This window comes from Staurois parvus, unplaced genomic scaffold (genome assembly GCF_062004578.1).
Source record: "Staurois parvus isolate SC_StPar_1 unplaced genomic scaffold, SC_StPar_1.0 ptg000207l, whole genome shotgun sequence".
NCBI classification, from domain to species: domain Eukaryota; kingdom Metazoa; phylum Chordata; class Amphibia; order Anura; family Ranidae; genus Staurois; species Staurois parvus.
The window spans coordinates 6,811,362-6,824,865 of record NW_028318003.1 but is presented as its reverse complement, the minus strand read 5'-3'; the positions used below and the strand labels follow the sequence as shown (position 1 = coordinate 6,824,865).

Here is a 13,504-nt window from a genome sequence, read left to right as displayed (position 1 = left end):
ACTTTGAGGGTCTATTGTTACTGCCACCCTTCGGCCTCATTTTCTGTGTATTCACACCAGCATCGTCATTTATATTTTATACATTTTTAATTGCATTTACATTCCATGCACGAGAGGTTATTTTATGTATTTTTACATAAGCTCATATTTTGATATTTATATGTGTATACATTCCTATATGGTCACCTGTAATAAGATCTACACGTGGTGTCACCTGCATATGAACTATACGGGGTGACATCATAAATACTTATTGAGATTGGTTTCTCAACATAATAAGGACCGATTCTCTGGAATTTATATATGAATGCCAGGTGACGCCCATATTCCTATAGATATGGATTGCGTAATTTTAATATATTATACATTTCTTATTAATTTACTTTTATCAATTTTTATTAATTTACTTTGATCAATGTATCTGTCTCTAGATGATGCTATTTCCATGTATATATGTGTAGCTGTATATATCTGCCCATTCCAACATATTTCCCACAATGACCTATTTGCCAGATACCTGTCCTGGGACTTGTAGTCCCACTAATTTCATCCATGTTTATATGTGTAGCTGTATATAATCTACCTTTTCTAACATACTTCCAACTAGCTGTATACTTGTCCTGAGACTTGTAGTCCCACTAATTTCATCACAGGATGATGCTTTAGATATCCATAGTGGTTGTGCTTCAATTTTTTCCATTCCCTGAGTATACCAAAGATTCGGGTGGTTACTACTAACATCAGCCCTCTAGATTGTATTGAATATTTCCCCCTGGGTTGATCTGTCATCACAGACAGCAACCATAGATTGTGTTTCCTTCCGTCTATCTGTTAGCTCTGTCCTCAGTGTCAGTACCTATAGACTGGTACTTCAGGAAAATGGCCGCCGAGCGCGATCTGCGCATGCGCGGAGGATTAGCGATGACGCGATAGCGTCGTACTGCGCATGCGCGAGTCTCCCGATCCGCGCATGCGCAGTAGCGGTAATTTACCGCGATTAGCGTCCTTGATGATTTTGAGGCACTACACTATAAATAGGTGGCCTCCAACAGTAGCTCACTCCCTTTGATAACGTGCAGTTGCCACGAAACGCGTTAGGGAGATGCTATTTGATCTACAACTACTACCCACATGGTCCACACCTTGACACGGGCGGCCATCTTTGGAAATTGTGCATTGCACCATGTAAGTGCTTCATTTGTTTATTTACACCTTAATAAAAGATATTACACTATCGGAAGCCTCTCTTTTGGGTTTATTTCTGAGCCCTGAAGGTGTTTCCTGTTTCTGGAGCGCACACCGCACCCCTGGAGGTCGCTGACATAAGGATTCCAAAACATACCGGATGAGCGTTTACCCCACTGGACACCCGGAAATTCCATAATTGGAGAGGACGCAGATGATTCTAGTGACCACAGCAGAGACGACCACCACTCCGGCAGGTTTCCTGATCCATCGACCAGGAGTAGGTCATTTTACTCCAATGCGCTAATATCTGCGCTATCTGGTTAGTGCATTCTACAGCCACACTTCCTACCACAGATGTCACAGATTTACGTCACTCCTATGATATATTGACTTTGACACCTATACCACTAATTGCACCTTCTTGATGATAATTATGTCATAGTATGGGTTGTATAAGACCATTGTGCTAGCTGCGTTTATACTTGTTCATATGGTCATATTTCATCATGAGATAGACCTATATACCCTAGCGCTGCATGTTTTCTGTTTTTGACTGTATACCACAAGGCGTTTTGGAGGCTTACCTTTCATGCCAGCTGCTTTATAATTTGCTCTATTAACATCCAGCGCTCGTTACACCCCCCTTTTTTATTTATCGAAGTACCTCTTTACAACTGAGCAGCAGGATCACTTATATGTTGTTTGGAATTGACGTCCAGCATTTTCAGTGAAGAACACGATATCTCATATCAATATGGATATTTTTGAATACAGATCCAAGAGATCTGCTATTACTGAGGATGTATTCACCCATGAAAGAGAACAGAATAATTTGCATGGCCTCTTTGTCCATTTATCGAATCACATCACGGCCGAAATCCGCACCTTATGGGATATCTCTTTCCTGGAGAAATACATCAAAGAAGGTATGGTACCTAGGTCCCTGAGGTGGGAAGTACCCCCTGAAACAGATGATACCAACAGTGAGGCTGATTGGTATTTATTTTTCAATAACAAAGGTCTAGAGTTACTTAATTTCCTTATCCTGAGGAAAAGACTCAAACTTTCCCACCTAGATAAAGAAATTAACAAAACCAAGGAAATACTCACTCCATTTATGGACCAAGAAGAATACAAACAGGAATCAGATAAATTACGATTACTTGTAGATAAAACCGAAAGGGAACAGAGAAACAAAAAGAGGAAGAAATACATCAGAGATAGTAATGACTATAAAGATAAGTCTGTCTTTAAATGGGAAGCTAAGAAATATGAATTTATTAACACTACCAATACAGAAACTAACCTTACACATCCAATACCACATAATGGGGTGAAAGGAGCCTTCCCTAAGAAAGTGCAGCCGCTTTTACACACCCCAATGGACAGATTGAGGAGACTCTCTTATGCCACACCTAAACGGGATTATAATATCCCTACATACAATAGATTTGAGGCGTTTAACCATGGACATGGGCCCCAAAGGGGAGAGACTAATTATTATCCTCCATCCAATTATGAATATCCCCACAATAAGAACACACCACGGAGGCACAATCAACACAAATCGGGAAAAAATGACCACAACCAGAGACCCCAGTCCAGAAAAGGAAGGGAGTATGGTCCTGATGAAAGGAATTATTTTCCCGACCAACAACCAGATAATCGTCCCCATAACACTGGGTATAGACACTATTACCAAACACCCCCTGGATACGGGTATAATAACAATACACAACACAGGGGGACACAGCAGGACAATAGATATCCACAGGGCCCTTACCCACAGGATTATGGAGACCACTATGATTATAACTACCCGCCCAGACCCCAACAGCAAGAAAATCCCAACTCTTTTTTAGGAAGAGGAACGGGAAAAAAACGCAATATAAGACAAGAGGAAGACGAGCCGGAAGACGAGTCAGTAGACAAAAGAAGGAGGATATAAGTAAGGCGGGCATTTTCAACTTAAGCAGCGCTATATTAACAGATAGCGAGCTGAAGTTACTCAACAAAGGTTTGAAATATGCCCCACCATCCAAACTTAATAAATTTAATACCTATATAGACATACATAGGTTCACCAGAAAATTATCCCTCAAGAGATATTTTTTAAATAAACCCCCCAACACTATGAACCCTAATTTGGTTAATAACACTTTTAAGACCTCAAATTTAAGAAACGCTTCTCTTTTTAACCCCCCGGCACATTCCCACATTAATATCTTTAAAAACATGGTCATTAATGATCTGGACAAGCTGAGAATTAAGACCCCGACCTACCAGTACCACAACAAGAGACAGACAGATGGCATGATTAAGAACCTACTAGAAAATAAGGATCTGGTAATACGGCCAGCTGATAAGGGTGGAGGAGTCGTCGTCATGGACAAAAGCCATTACCTTTCACTAGTGCAAAATATCCTTAATGATACCAATACATATACAGAATTACCCAACAACCCTCTGATCCCTTATAAAAAAGCACTAAAATTAATACTCAATAAAGGTTTCAAATTGGGGATCCTTAATAAAAAAGAAAAGGATTATCTCTGCCCCACTGTCCCTAAATTACCAGTGATCTACTGTTTACCGAAGGTACACAAAGATCCTCTCAATCCACCTGGCCGTCCCATTATAAGTGGAATAGGCTCTCTGTGCTCCCGAGTGGGGGAATATATTGATTTCTTCCTTCAGCCTCTTGTTTGTGAAACTCCATCCTTTCTTAAAGACACAAAACAAGTGCTAGTAGATATTAAGCAAATCACTCTGAAACAGCCTACCTTTCTCGTTACAGCGGACGTCGCTGCCCTATACAGTAACATCAAACATGAGGATGGCTTTGCGGCTGCTGAATATTATTTAAACACAGCAAACGATATACCAGACTTACAAAAAAACTTTATTTTGGAACTTCTGACATTCGCTATGAATCATAACTTTTTTTGGTTTAATAACAAATATTATTTGCAAACCACCGGCGTTGCCATGGGCGCAAAGTTTGCACCAAGTCTAGCTAATCTTTTTATGGCACGCTGGGAGGAGGACCTTATATATTCAAGAGATTGGCCACAACTGTTGTTTTATCGTAGATACATAGACGATATTTTACTGCTATGGGAAGGGGATGAGTTCACACTAGACAACTTTTTTACCACTCTCAATTTTAATAATATCAATATTAAGCTCACTTTTCAGCACAGCCAGCAAGATATTAACTTTTTAGACCTTACTTTATACTGTGATGGCCCAAGTATTTTATCTAAAAGTTATTTCAAAGGCACTGACCGTAATAGTTTTATCCCTAAAGATAGCTGCCATCATCCAAAATGGCTAAGTAATATCCCAAGGGGACAATTTCTTCGCATCTTTAGAAACTGTGACAAGAAAGAGGATTATTTCGTTCAATCTGAAATCCTCAAACAGAGATTTATCGATAAGGGCTATAATGCTAATACCCTTGATGATGAAAGACTTGCAGTGGGAGACAGTAACAGAGCCAATTTACTTACCACCAGGCCAAAGATCCAGACTGAGAAATTTTGCTCTTTCATTACCAACTTTTCCACCCAATATAGGGATATAGCTAAGATCTTTAAGAGAAACTGGTCTATTCTCAAGAATGACCCCATTATAGGGAAACACTTACCTGAAATCCCCGATATCACTTATCGCAAGGCACCACCTCTGAGAAATAGGCTGGCGCCCAATATAGTCAACCCACCTAAGCAGCCTTCTTTCTTTTTTGATCGGAAAGGGTTTTTCCCTTGTAATAGGTGCATGTTATGTACTCACAACGGCATTCATAAAAACCCAATCAAAACTTTCCGTTCCAACACCACCGGGAGAACATATGATATTCAATCCACCATAACCTGCAACAGTACGCATGTTGTATATCTCCTAGAATGCGCATGCGGCAAACAATATGTCGGTAGAACGACCAGAAGGCTTCGTGATAGATTACGGGAGCACTTAAAAAATATAAAAAAGGGATTCAGAGAACACTCACTCTCCATGCATTTCCGCCAAACGCATAATAATAATCCACACTCCCTGAAATTCATAGGAATTGACATGGTTCAAAGACATTGGAGAGGAACACACAAACGTAGGGCTGTCTCAAAGACAGAAACCAAATGGATTTTTTTACTTAAAACATTTGCCCCATTAGGGTTAAATGTGGACTTGGATCTTAACTGCTTTTTAGACACGAGTTAATGGCCATTTATTGAGTGATTTTATGGCATTTTAGTCTTTGTTTGTGGACTTCATCAAATCTCAATGGTATCCGTGCGTGAGCAATCCACGGGGCCCAGCATGAATATCAGTTACCCAAGGTCCCGATTGAAGTACTTTACTTCATATTTTATTTACCTAACCTCTCTTACATTGTTTGGTGTACTTTGAGGGTCTATTGTTACTGCCACCCTTCGGCCTCATTTTCTGTGTATTCACACCAGCATCGTCATTTATATTTTATACATTTTTAATTGCATTTACATTCCATGCACGAGAGGTTATTTTATGTATTTTTACATAAGCTCATATTTTGATATTTATATGTGTATACATTCCTATATGGTCACCTGTAATAAGATCTACACGTGGTGTCACCTGCATATGAACTATACGGGGTGACATCATAAATACTTATTGAGATTGGTTTCTCAACATAATAAGGACCGATTCTCTGGAATTTATATATGAATGCCAGGTGACGCCCATATTCCTATAGATATGGATTGCGTAATTTTAATATATTATACATTTCTTATTAATTTACTTTTATCAATTTTTATTAATTTACTTTGATCAATGTATCTGTCTCTAGATGATGCTATTTCCATGTATATATGTGTAGCTGTATATATCTGCCCATTCCAACATATTTCCCACAATGACCTATTTGCCAGATACCTGTCCTGGGACTTGTAGTCCCACTAATTTCATCCATGTTTATATGTGTAGCTGTATATAATCTACCTTTTCTAACATACTTCCAACTAGCTGTATACTTGTCCTGAGACTTGTAGTCCCACTAATTTCATCACAGGATGATGCTTTAGATATCCATAGTGGTTGTGCTTCAATTTTTTCCATTCCCTGAGTATACCAAAGATTCGGGTGGTTACTACTAACATCAGCCCTCTAGATTGTATTGAATATTTCCCCCTGGGTTGATCTGTCATCACAGACAGCAACCATAGATTGTGTTTCCTTCCGTCTATCTGTTAGCTCTGTCCTCAGTGTCAGTACCTATAGACTGGTACTTCAGGAAAATGGCCGCCGAGCGCGATCTGCGCATGCGCGGAGGATTAGCGATGACGCGATAGCGTCGTACTGCGCATGCGCGAGTCTCCCGATCCGCGCATGCGCAGTAGCGGTAATTTACCGCGATTAGCGTCCTTGATGATTTTGAGGCACTACACTATAAATAGGTGGCCTCCAACAGTAGCTCACTCCCTTTGATAACGTGCAGTTGCCACGAAACGCGTTAGGGAGATGCTATTTGATCTACAACTACTACCCACATGGTCCACACCTTGACACGGGCGGCCATCTTTGGAAATTGTGCATTGCACCATGTAAGTGCTTCATTTGTTTATTTACACCTTAATAAAAGATATTACACTATCGGAAGCCTCTCTTTTGGGTTTATTTCTGAGCCCTGAAGGTGTTTCCTGTTTCTGGAGCGCACACCGCACCCCTGGAGGTCGCTGACATAAGGATTCCAAAACATACCGGATGAGCGTTTACCCCACTGGACACCCGGAAATTCCATAATTGGAGAGGACGCAGATGATTCTAGTGACCACAGCAGAGACGACCACCACTCCGGCAGGTTTCCTGATCCATCGACCAGGAGTAGGTCATTTTACTCCAATGCGCTAATATCTGCGCTATCTGGTTAGTGCATTCTACAGCCACACTTCCTACCACAGATGTCACAGATTTACGTCACTCCTATGATATATTGACTTTGACACCTATACCACTAATTGCACCTTCTTGATGATAATTATGTCATAGTATGGGTTGTATAAGACCATTGTGCTAGCTGCGTTTATACTTGTTCATATGGTCATATTTCATCATGAGATAGACCTATATACCCTAGCGCTGCATGTTTTCTGTTTTTGACTGTATACCACAAGGCGTTTTGGAGGCTTACCTTTCATGCCAGCTGCTTTATAATTTGCTCTATTAACATCCAGCGCTCGTTACACCCCCCTTTTTTATTTATCGAAGTGTTTTTTTCTTGTTTAAGAGATTTTTTAATCACTTATATTGGTGTTTGGACTTCTATATGAATTACGGACATTTATAAATGTATTTTTTTTATTTTATTTATGTATTTATCTGCATTTTCATGTGATTTGGTATTTAGCGCATTCCTTTATATATTTTTTGTCACTTACCTTTTCTTTTGGTTAGGTTTGCAGCTTTATATATAATTTATTGGCGCTGTGTCTATATATTTTACAGCTCTTGAAAGAGTCCTGGTTGTGCCAAACTTCTGCTTAAGAATTTTGGTGGCTACAGGTGGACTCCAATCAAGGTGTAGAGACATCTCAACAATTAAAAGAAATGGGAAGCACCTGAGCTAAATTTTAAATGATGGCGCAAAGAGTTTGAATACTTTATGGCAATGTGATATTTCAGTGTTTCCTTTTTTCTTACATTTGCAAACATTTCTAAAATTGGGTTTTCACTTTGTCATTATGGGGTACTGAGTGTAGATTAATGAGGAAAAAATGAATTTAAACAACTGTAGTATCAGGCTGCAATATAACAAAACTGAAAAAAGTGAATGGGGTCTGAATACTTTATGAATATACATACTGTGCTTCACCAGTGACTCAGAGGCTGTGACCCTGTATTTTACAGCATTGCTTTTTTTTCTTCCCAAACCCATTACCTAACTGATATCCCACAAGTACACTGGAATTTAATGTGGACTACCAAACCCAGCAGATCTACATGGCTAATACATGCAGATATTGCAATTCATTATAATGTTTCAGGAATGTAAATAAAGGAACAGTATGGGCCCTTTCTCACTGCCCCAATTAAAATATGGTAAAAATGCATATGCATTTTTTTTTAAACATTTTTAGTTTTTGGTGTGTTTTTCTGGTTGCCATGCACCTGTGAAACATGGACATGTGACTCAAAAAGCACAACCATGGTGCATTTTTATGCATGTTCCATTTATTTAAATGGGAAGTGCATTGTTGCTGCACCTTTTAAATAGGGCACCAAAGATTCAGCATGCAGGACTTTTCAAAGCACACCGCACCCCCAGCACACTGGTATGAAGCGTTCCACAGGATTTAAAGGAAATATTTTATTGCAATTTTCTTGCACTTTTAACATGGTAAATGCGCTGCAAAAATGCATCAGTGTGAAAGAGTCCTATGTTGATATAACTATAGATGAGCATGCGTTGAGAATGGGAGAGCACTCACTGAATTGTCGGCAATAGTTGACACATATACATTTCACCTGGTGCGCTACCCACTATCATATAAGTGAAATAACAACACATGAATATAAAATTAAAATAAAAACATCGCAGAGTCCAAATATATGTAAGTGCAATCTAATAGATAGAAGTGCTCTGTCCATATCCAGTTGAAAAGGTGATCATAAAGCCAAGCTTCAAAGTGAACCTTCAGTGCTTCCACCACCAAAGAAACAATTAGCCTCTTAACAGTAGCATTGATCTCATTAGTTTGAGGTCAATACACGCCTGTGTGCTCTTTGGGCAGCACCGACCACACCACATATATATCTGCCAGATCTTATCTCGTCCACACCAAATGGGAGAGATCTCCACCAAAGCAGACACAGCGTCCCTCAGGTTGAAAGATAGAAGAGGAACCGCAATAGTGTTATATTGCACAAAAAAAGTTTATTTAAAAAGCGACATATATTCACATAAAAAAAAGAAAACAGAGCGCATATCAGTCAAACGCCGGGGTTCCAATGTTCCAATTTCTTCTTCAGGTATTCCTCTGCAGCATTTCTGCAGACGCTGTCAAATTTCCAGTCTTTGTTACCCAAGAGTCTCTTGCTGCTGTATCCTGTGAAACTTACCAGGTATCCCTAACTATACAACAGGCACAGGTAAGATTTTTCCTACGATACATCTCATTTAGAACACATTACCTTTAAAATAAGTTATTTTGATAACAAGCACATTGATGTTAGACATTTGTTCTAGAACAGTGGACTCCAAACTGCGGCTCGGGGGGTGGATGCGCCCCTTTTCTTGCTTTTATCCAGCCCTTGGGCCACTATTTCCCCACTGTCAGCAATAGTGGAGCATAGTTCCTGCCAATGACACTGACAATGGGTCACTATTCCTCCCACTGACTTCAACGATGGGGCACTGTCCCTCCCACTGACTTCAACGATGGGGCACTGTCCCTCCCACTGACTTCAACGATGGGGCACTGTCCCTCCCACTGACTTCAACGATGGGGCACTGTCCCTCCCACTGATGGCAGGACATTTTCTTCATCCACTGGCCACAGTTCGGTCCCCCTAAAGTTTCAAGGACAGTAAACTTGCCCTTTGTTTATTAAGTTTGGAGACCCCTGTTCTAGAAGACAAAAACCTGCCAGATAACTGTAGAAAGCATACTGATGAATGTGTACAGCTGTCTTGTGCTGAGTTCCTGGGGACCGAAAGATTAGAAGCAAAGTTTAATCATTTTACACTATAAAGCTCCAAAACACATCTGCAGTAGGCAAACCTTGTGCATTTTTGTAACAGGTTTTTGGTTTTTATACTTTTTTTTTTTTTTTATCCTGTTTTTTGGGTAGGCAGCGTAATCAACAAAGCATTCCCTGGAACATTTGCTAGCATGCCTTGCTCATTAGCAGACATTTGAGAGTCATATTCATCCTATTTATAAACTGGTGGCATGCTGAGAAGGTCATGATGCCTCTTCCCCACGTCTTAGGTTCAGCTCACTGTCCTCAGTCTGCTCAGATCTCACCTGTGGACCACAATCTCCATTCAATACTTTGGAAAGTTTGTTGAAAGGAAATTGTACCACACATATTGAGACACAACAAAGAAGATTCTGATTGAAGTCTATGCATCAACACTATTAAGGCTCATTTACACTTGCAGTTCCTGTTTTACTGCTTCTCTTTAGACTGCAAAGGCAGTGGAAGGGGCGATACTTTGCTTTGCAGCTACAAGAATGAAACTCTCCTGTACATTTTGCAGGCTGTACTGCCTGTTGAATGTGGCCCATTCAAGTGCAATGAATGTGGTTGTAGTGTGGTGGTGCAGGTTTTTAGGAGTTAAACAGGAAGTTAGAAGGTGACTTAACCACCTCTGAAACGTGATCCACCTCTGATTGCTCTTCAGCAGGCTATTGCATGTGTAAGCTATCCCTTAGTGCAGTTACATATTTTTGTAAGCAGGTAAGAATGCTAAAGAACATTTCTTAAAGTGTCTTTTAAAGGCAAAAATGTTTCCCCTTTCACTCCAAAACATTTTTCCTAACTGTGTGGTGAGCATTTGTTTCAAAAGAGAGTAAATACCTGTTGATCCTCTCAGTGCATATTACTTCCATGTTCAGTGTGGCAACAGTATGCTGAGCAATTAAGGCCCCATGTACACAGGACGTTTCTGAACGATGGAAACTGACTGTTGGAAAACGTAGGTTAAAAAACGCCTGTTTAGCCGCGTTTGCATAACACGTTTATGTGCGTTTGCGTTTTAGAAGTGTTTTTTAAAGATACGCACAGGAGAACCTCCCGAATGCACTGAAAAGTGGTAAATTATTAACTATTTCAGACTGTCGGAGAAATACAGAGAGTAGAAGCAGAGACAGCAGTATGTGTTGAGATAATTAGGCGTGAGTTGCTCATTAACATTTCTTTTGTTTCCAAGGGTGGGAAAGGTGTCTGGTGGAGGGAGTCATTAAGGTCACCTGCCAGGGGGTCTTCATGAGGAATTTGAGGTGTGAATGGTCATTAATATCTCTTTTGTTTCCAAGGGTGGGAGAGGTCTGAGGTGTCAATTGGTCATTACAATGTGTGACAAGCTTGGTAGGAACATCCTGTGTTCAGTGTTTTGTCCATCTAAGAACCTTGAAAACTCTTTGCATGCATTTTTCATGATGAAAAAAGGCTCTGGACAGCATTGGGAACTGGAAGAGTTAAAAAAAGAAAAATTCAAACGCTTATAACGTGATTTGCCACATTTACAAGCATTTTGCATTTGAAACACTGATAAAATCAACGTCTGAACGCACGTTTGTTGTCAAGAAAACGACTGTAAACTCAACTGCCTGTAAACGACTGTAAACGAAGATGTGTACATGGACACATAGGAAAACATTAGGGAGAGTTCAGGGGCTGCTGAAACAAATGCTGAACAGCTCCTAAACGTGAGTTTATCAGCTGCAGTGTACATGAGCCCTAACCGTGTTCTGTGTTGCCACTAGCCATCCCGTGTGACAAACCTGAACGTCAAATGGGAGGGCTACAGCATAATGATTGACAGTGGGATTTTTCTACAGCTGCCACATGACTTTTGAAAAATAAATCCTTCTAAATACCACCAGCTTTGGTTTAAAAATGCCCTTATAAGTTATGATTGCCAAGTTTCATAAACCTTGTTTACATTCAATCTGTTTTTCTGTACTCTTCTCAGTGACGTCTCAGGGGTTACCCCTACAACCTGGTGGGGTGGCGCTAGAGCTGTAATTGACAGTACAGTACTTCTGTTTTATGGGGTCCACATTCAGAGATGTCATGTGCCAGAAGAAAGGAGGAGAGAATTGGAGGTACTGCGCTGTCAATCACTTCCATAATGCCACCAGACAAGACTGTAGGAGAGTCCCATGGGGCACCACTGAGAAGAGTATAGAAGAACTTAGATTTAATGTAAACAAGGTTTATGAAACTTGGTAATGATAACTTATAAGGGCTTTTTTAACTAAAAAATATTGCTATTTAGATGTTTTTTGTTATTTCACAAATATACATTTGACCGGCTGAGAACCAGTTGGCTCTGCATAGTCCCAGGCAAATGTCTTGCAGTGACGTGCAGGACATGTCACAATCTGGGAATGAGCTCCGCCCACACATTGCCCATGGACCAGAAGAGGAACTGGATAAAGATCACATGACCAAGATACAGAAAGTTTAAAAGATATTTACAATCATTCTAATGCTGCGTTATGAACCACAATGTTAATGCTTTATATTTTTTCACATATGTCAAACCATATGTAGCGCTACCTCCATAGGAGATGCTTGTATCTTGCCCAGGTTTCCCCCTAGATCTTCACCCACAGCCAAGCACACAGTATTCCCTTTAGCCAGGTGCACACAACTTCTGTTTGTTACTCCAATGATCAGTCTAGGGGTTGTAGTTTTTGTTGTTTTTATTTTGTTTTAAAACTGGGATAGGGAAGGGATATATTGGGATACTCAGAATTGAACTGTGCACTATTTAGGACAGCTTTCTATAAGTAGATCTGTGCAGCAAGCTTTACAAAGAATGGAGAAAAGTCACTCTGTAGAAAAGCAGAGCTTAGTGGACAGGTGCTCTTCTGGACACCAACTGGTGTCCCCTCTAGCTTACACCCAATAGTGGACTATATAGGTCCGGAGGGGGTTTAACAGCACAAGTCCCAGCATTCCTGTAGAACAGTCTGTACTCACAAGGTCCTTGCTGAAGGTCACCTTCTTCCGTGATAGCAGACATGATCTGTAGACCTCCCCTCAGTCAGCTCTCAGAAGCACCCTGGGTTTCAGCATTCACCCACGTGAGGCCTCTTGGCAGTATGAGGCAGGGGAGGCAGCCTCTTCCCTGGCTGGAACTCCATTCTCAAAGGAAGAAGAACCCAGATCCCATGTGCTCGCTGAATAGAAATACTAGTACCCAGAATGCTCAAGGACACCACTCCCTGTACTTGGCTGGAACTGCATCCATATTCCTGCTGCTGATCTGCATGGGTCACTCCTGTTCACCCAGAACCTTCCAAGGTCTTCTGGATACAGAGGAGCCAATCACAGCAGCAGCACTGTGAGCCACACATGATATCCTCGCTAAACAAATTGTAGCTTATCTGTTAAGCAGACAATGTGCCATCTTTTGCCTATCAGTCTCCGGTTAAGCAGGAGAAACCCTATACCTAACTAGACCAGGGGCGGACTGACCATTTGGAAACTCAGGCACTGCCCGGGGTCAGTAGGGGGCCCGTTTTCATAGGCTTATTTGAGTTTGGGCAAGGACACAGGGTCCCCATGATCCCCTATTGCCCAGGGGCCCCATGAGT

General features: G+C 40.8%; 1 protein-coding gene across 2 annotated transcripts in view; it reads left to right on the top strand.

The window, feature by feature from the left end:
• The window catches only part of C2CD2L (C2CD2 like), a 71,446-nt gene that overhangs the window by 25,442 nt on the left and 32,500 nt on the right, over positions 1 to 13,504 (top strand). For both annotated transcript variants that reach the window (XM_089678582.1, XM_089678583.1), the window contains exon 3: positions 9,202 to 9,321. In XM_089678582.1, the coding sequence (XP_089534708.1) occupies positions 9,202 to 9,321 (120 nt within the window). The remainder of the gene's footprint in view (positions 1 to 9,201; positions 9,322 to 13,504) is intronic.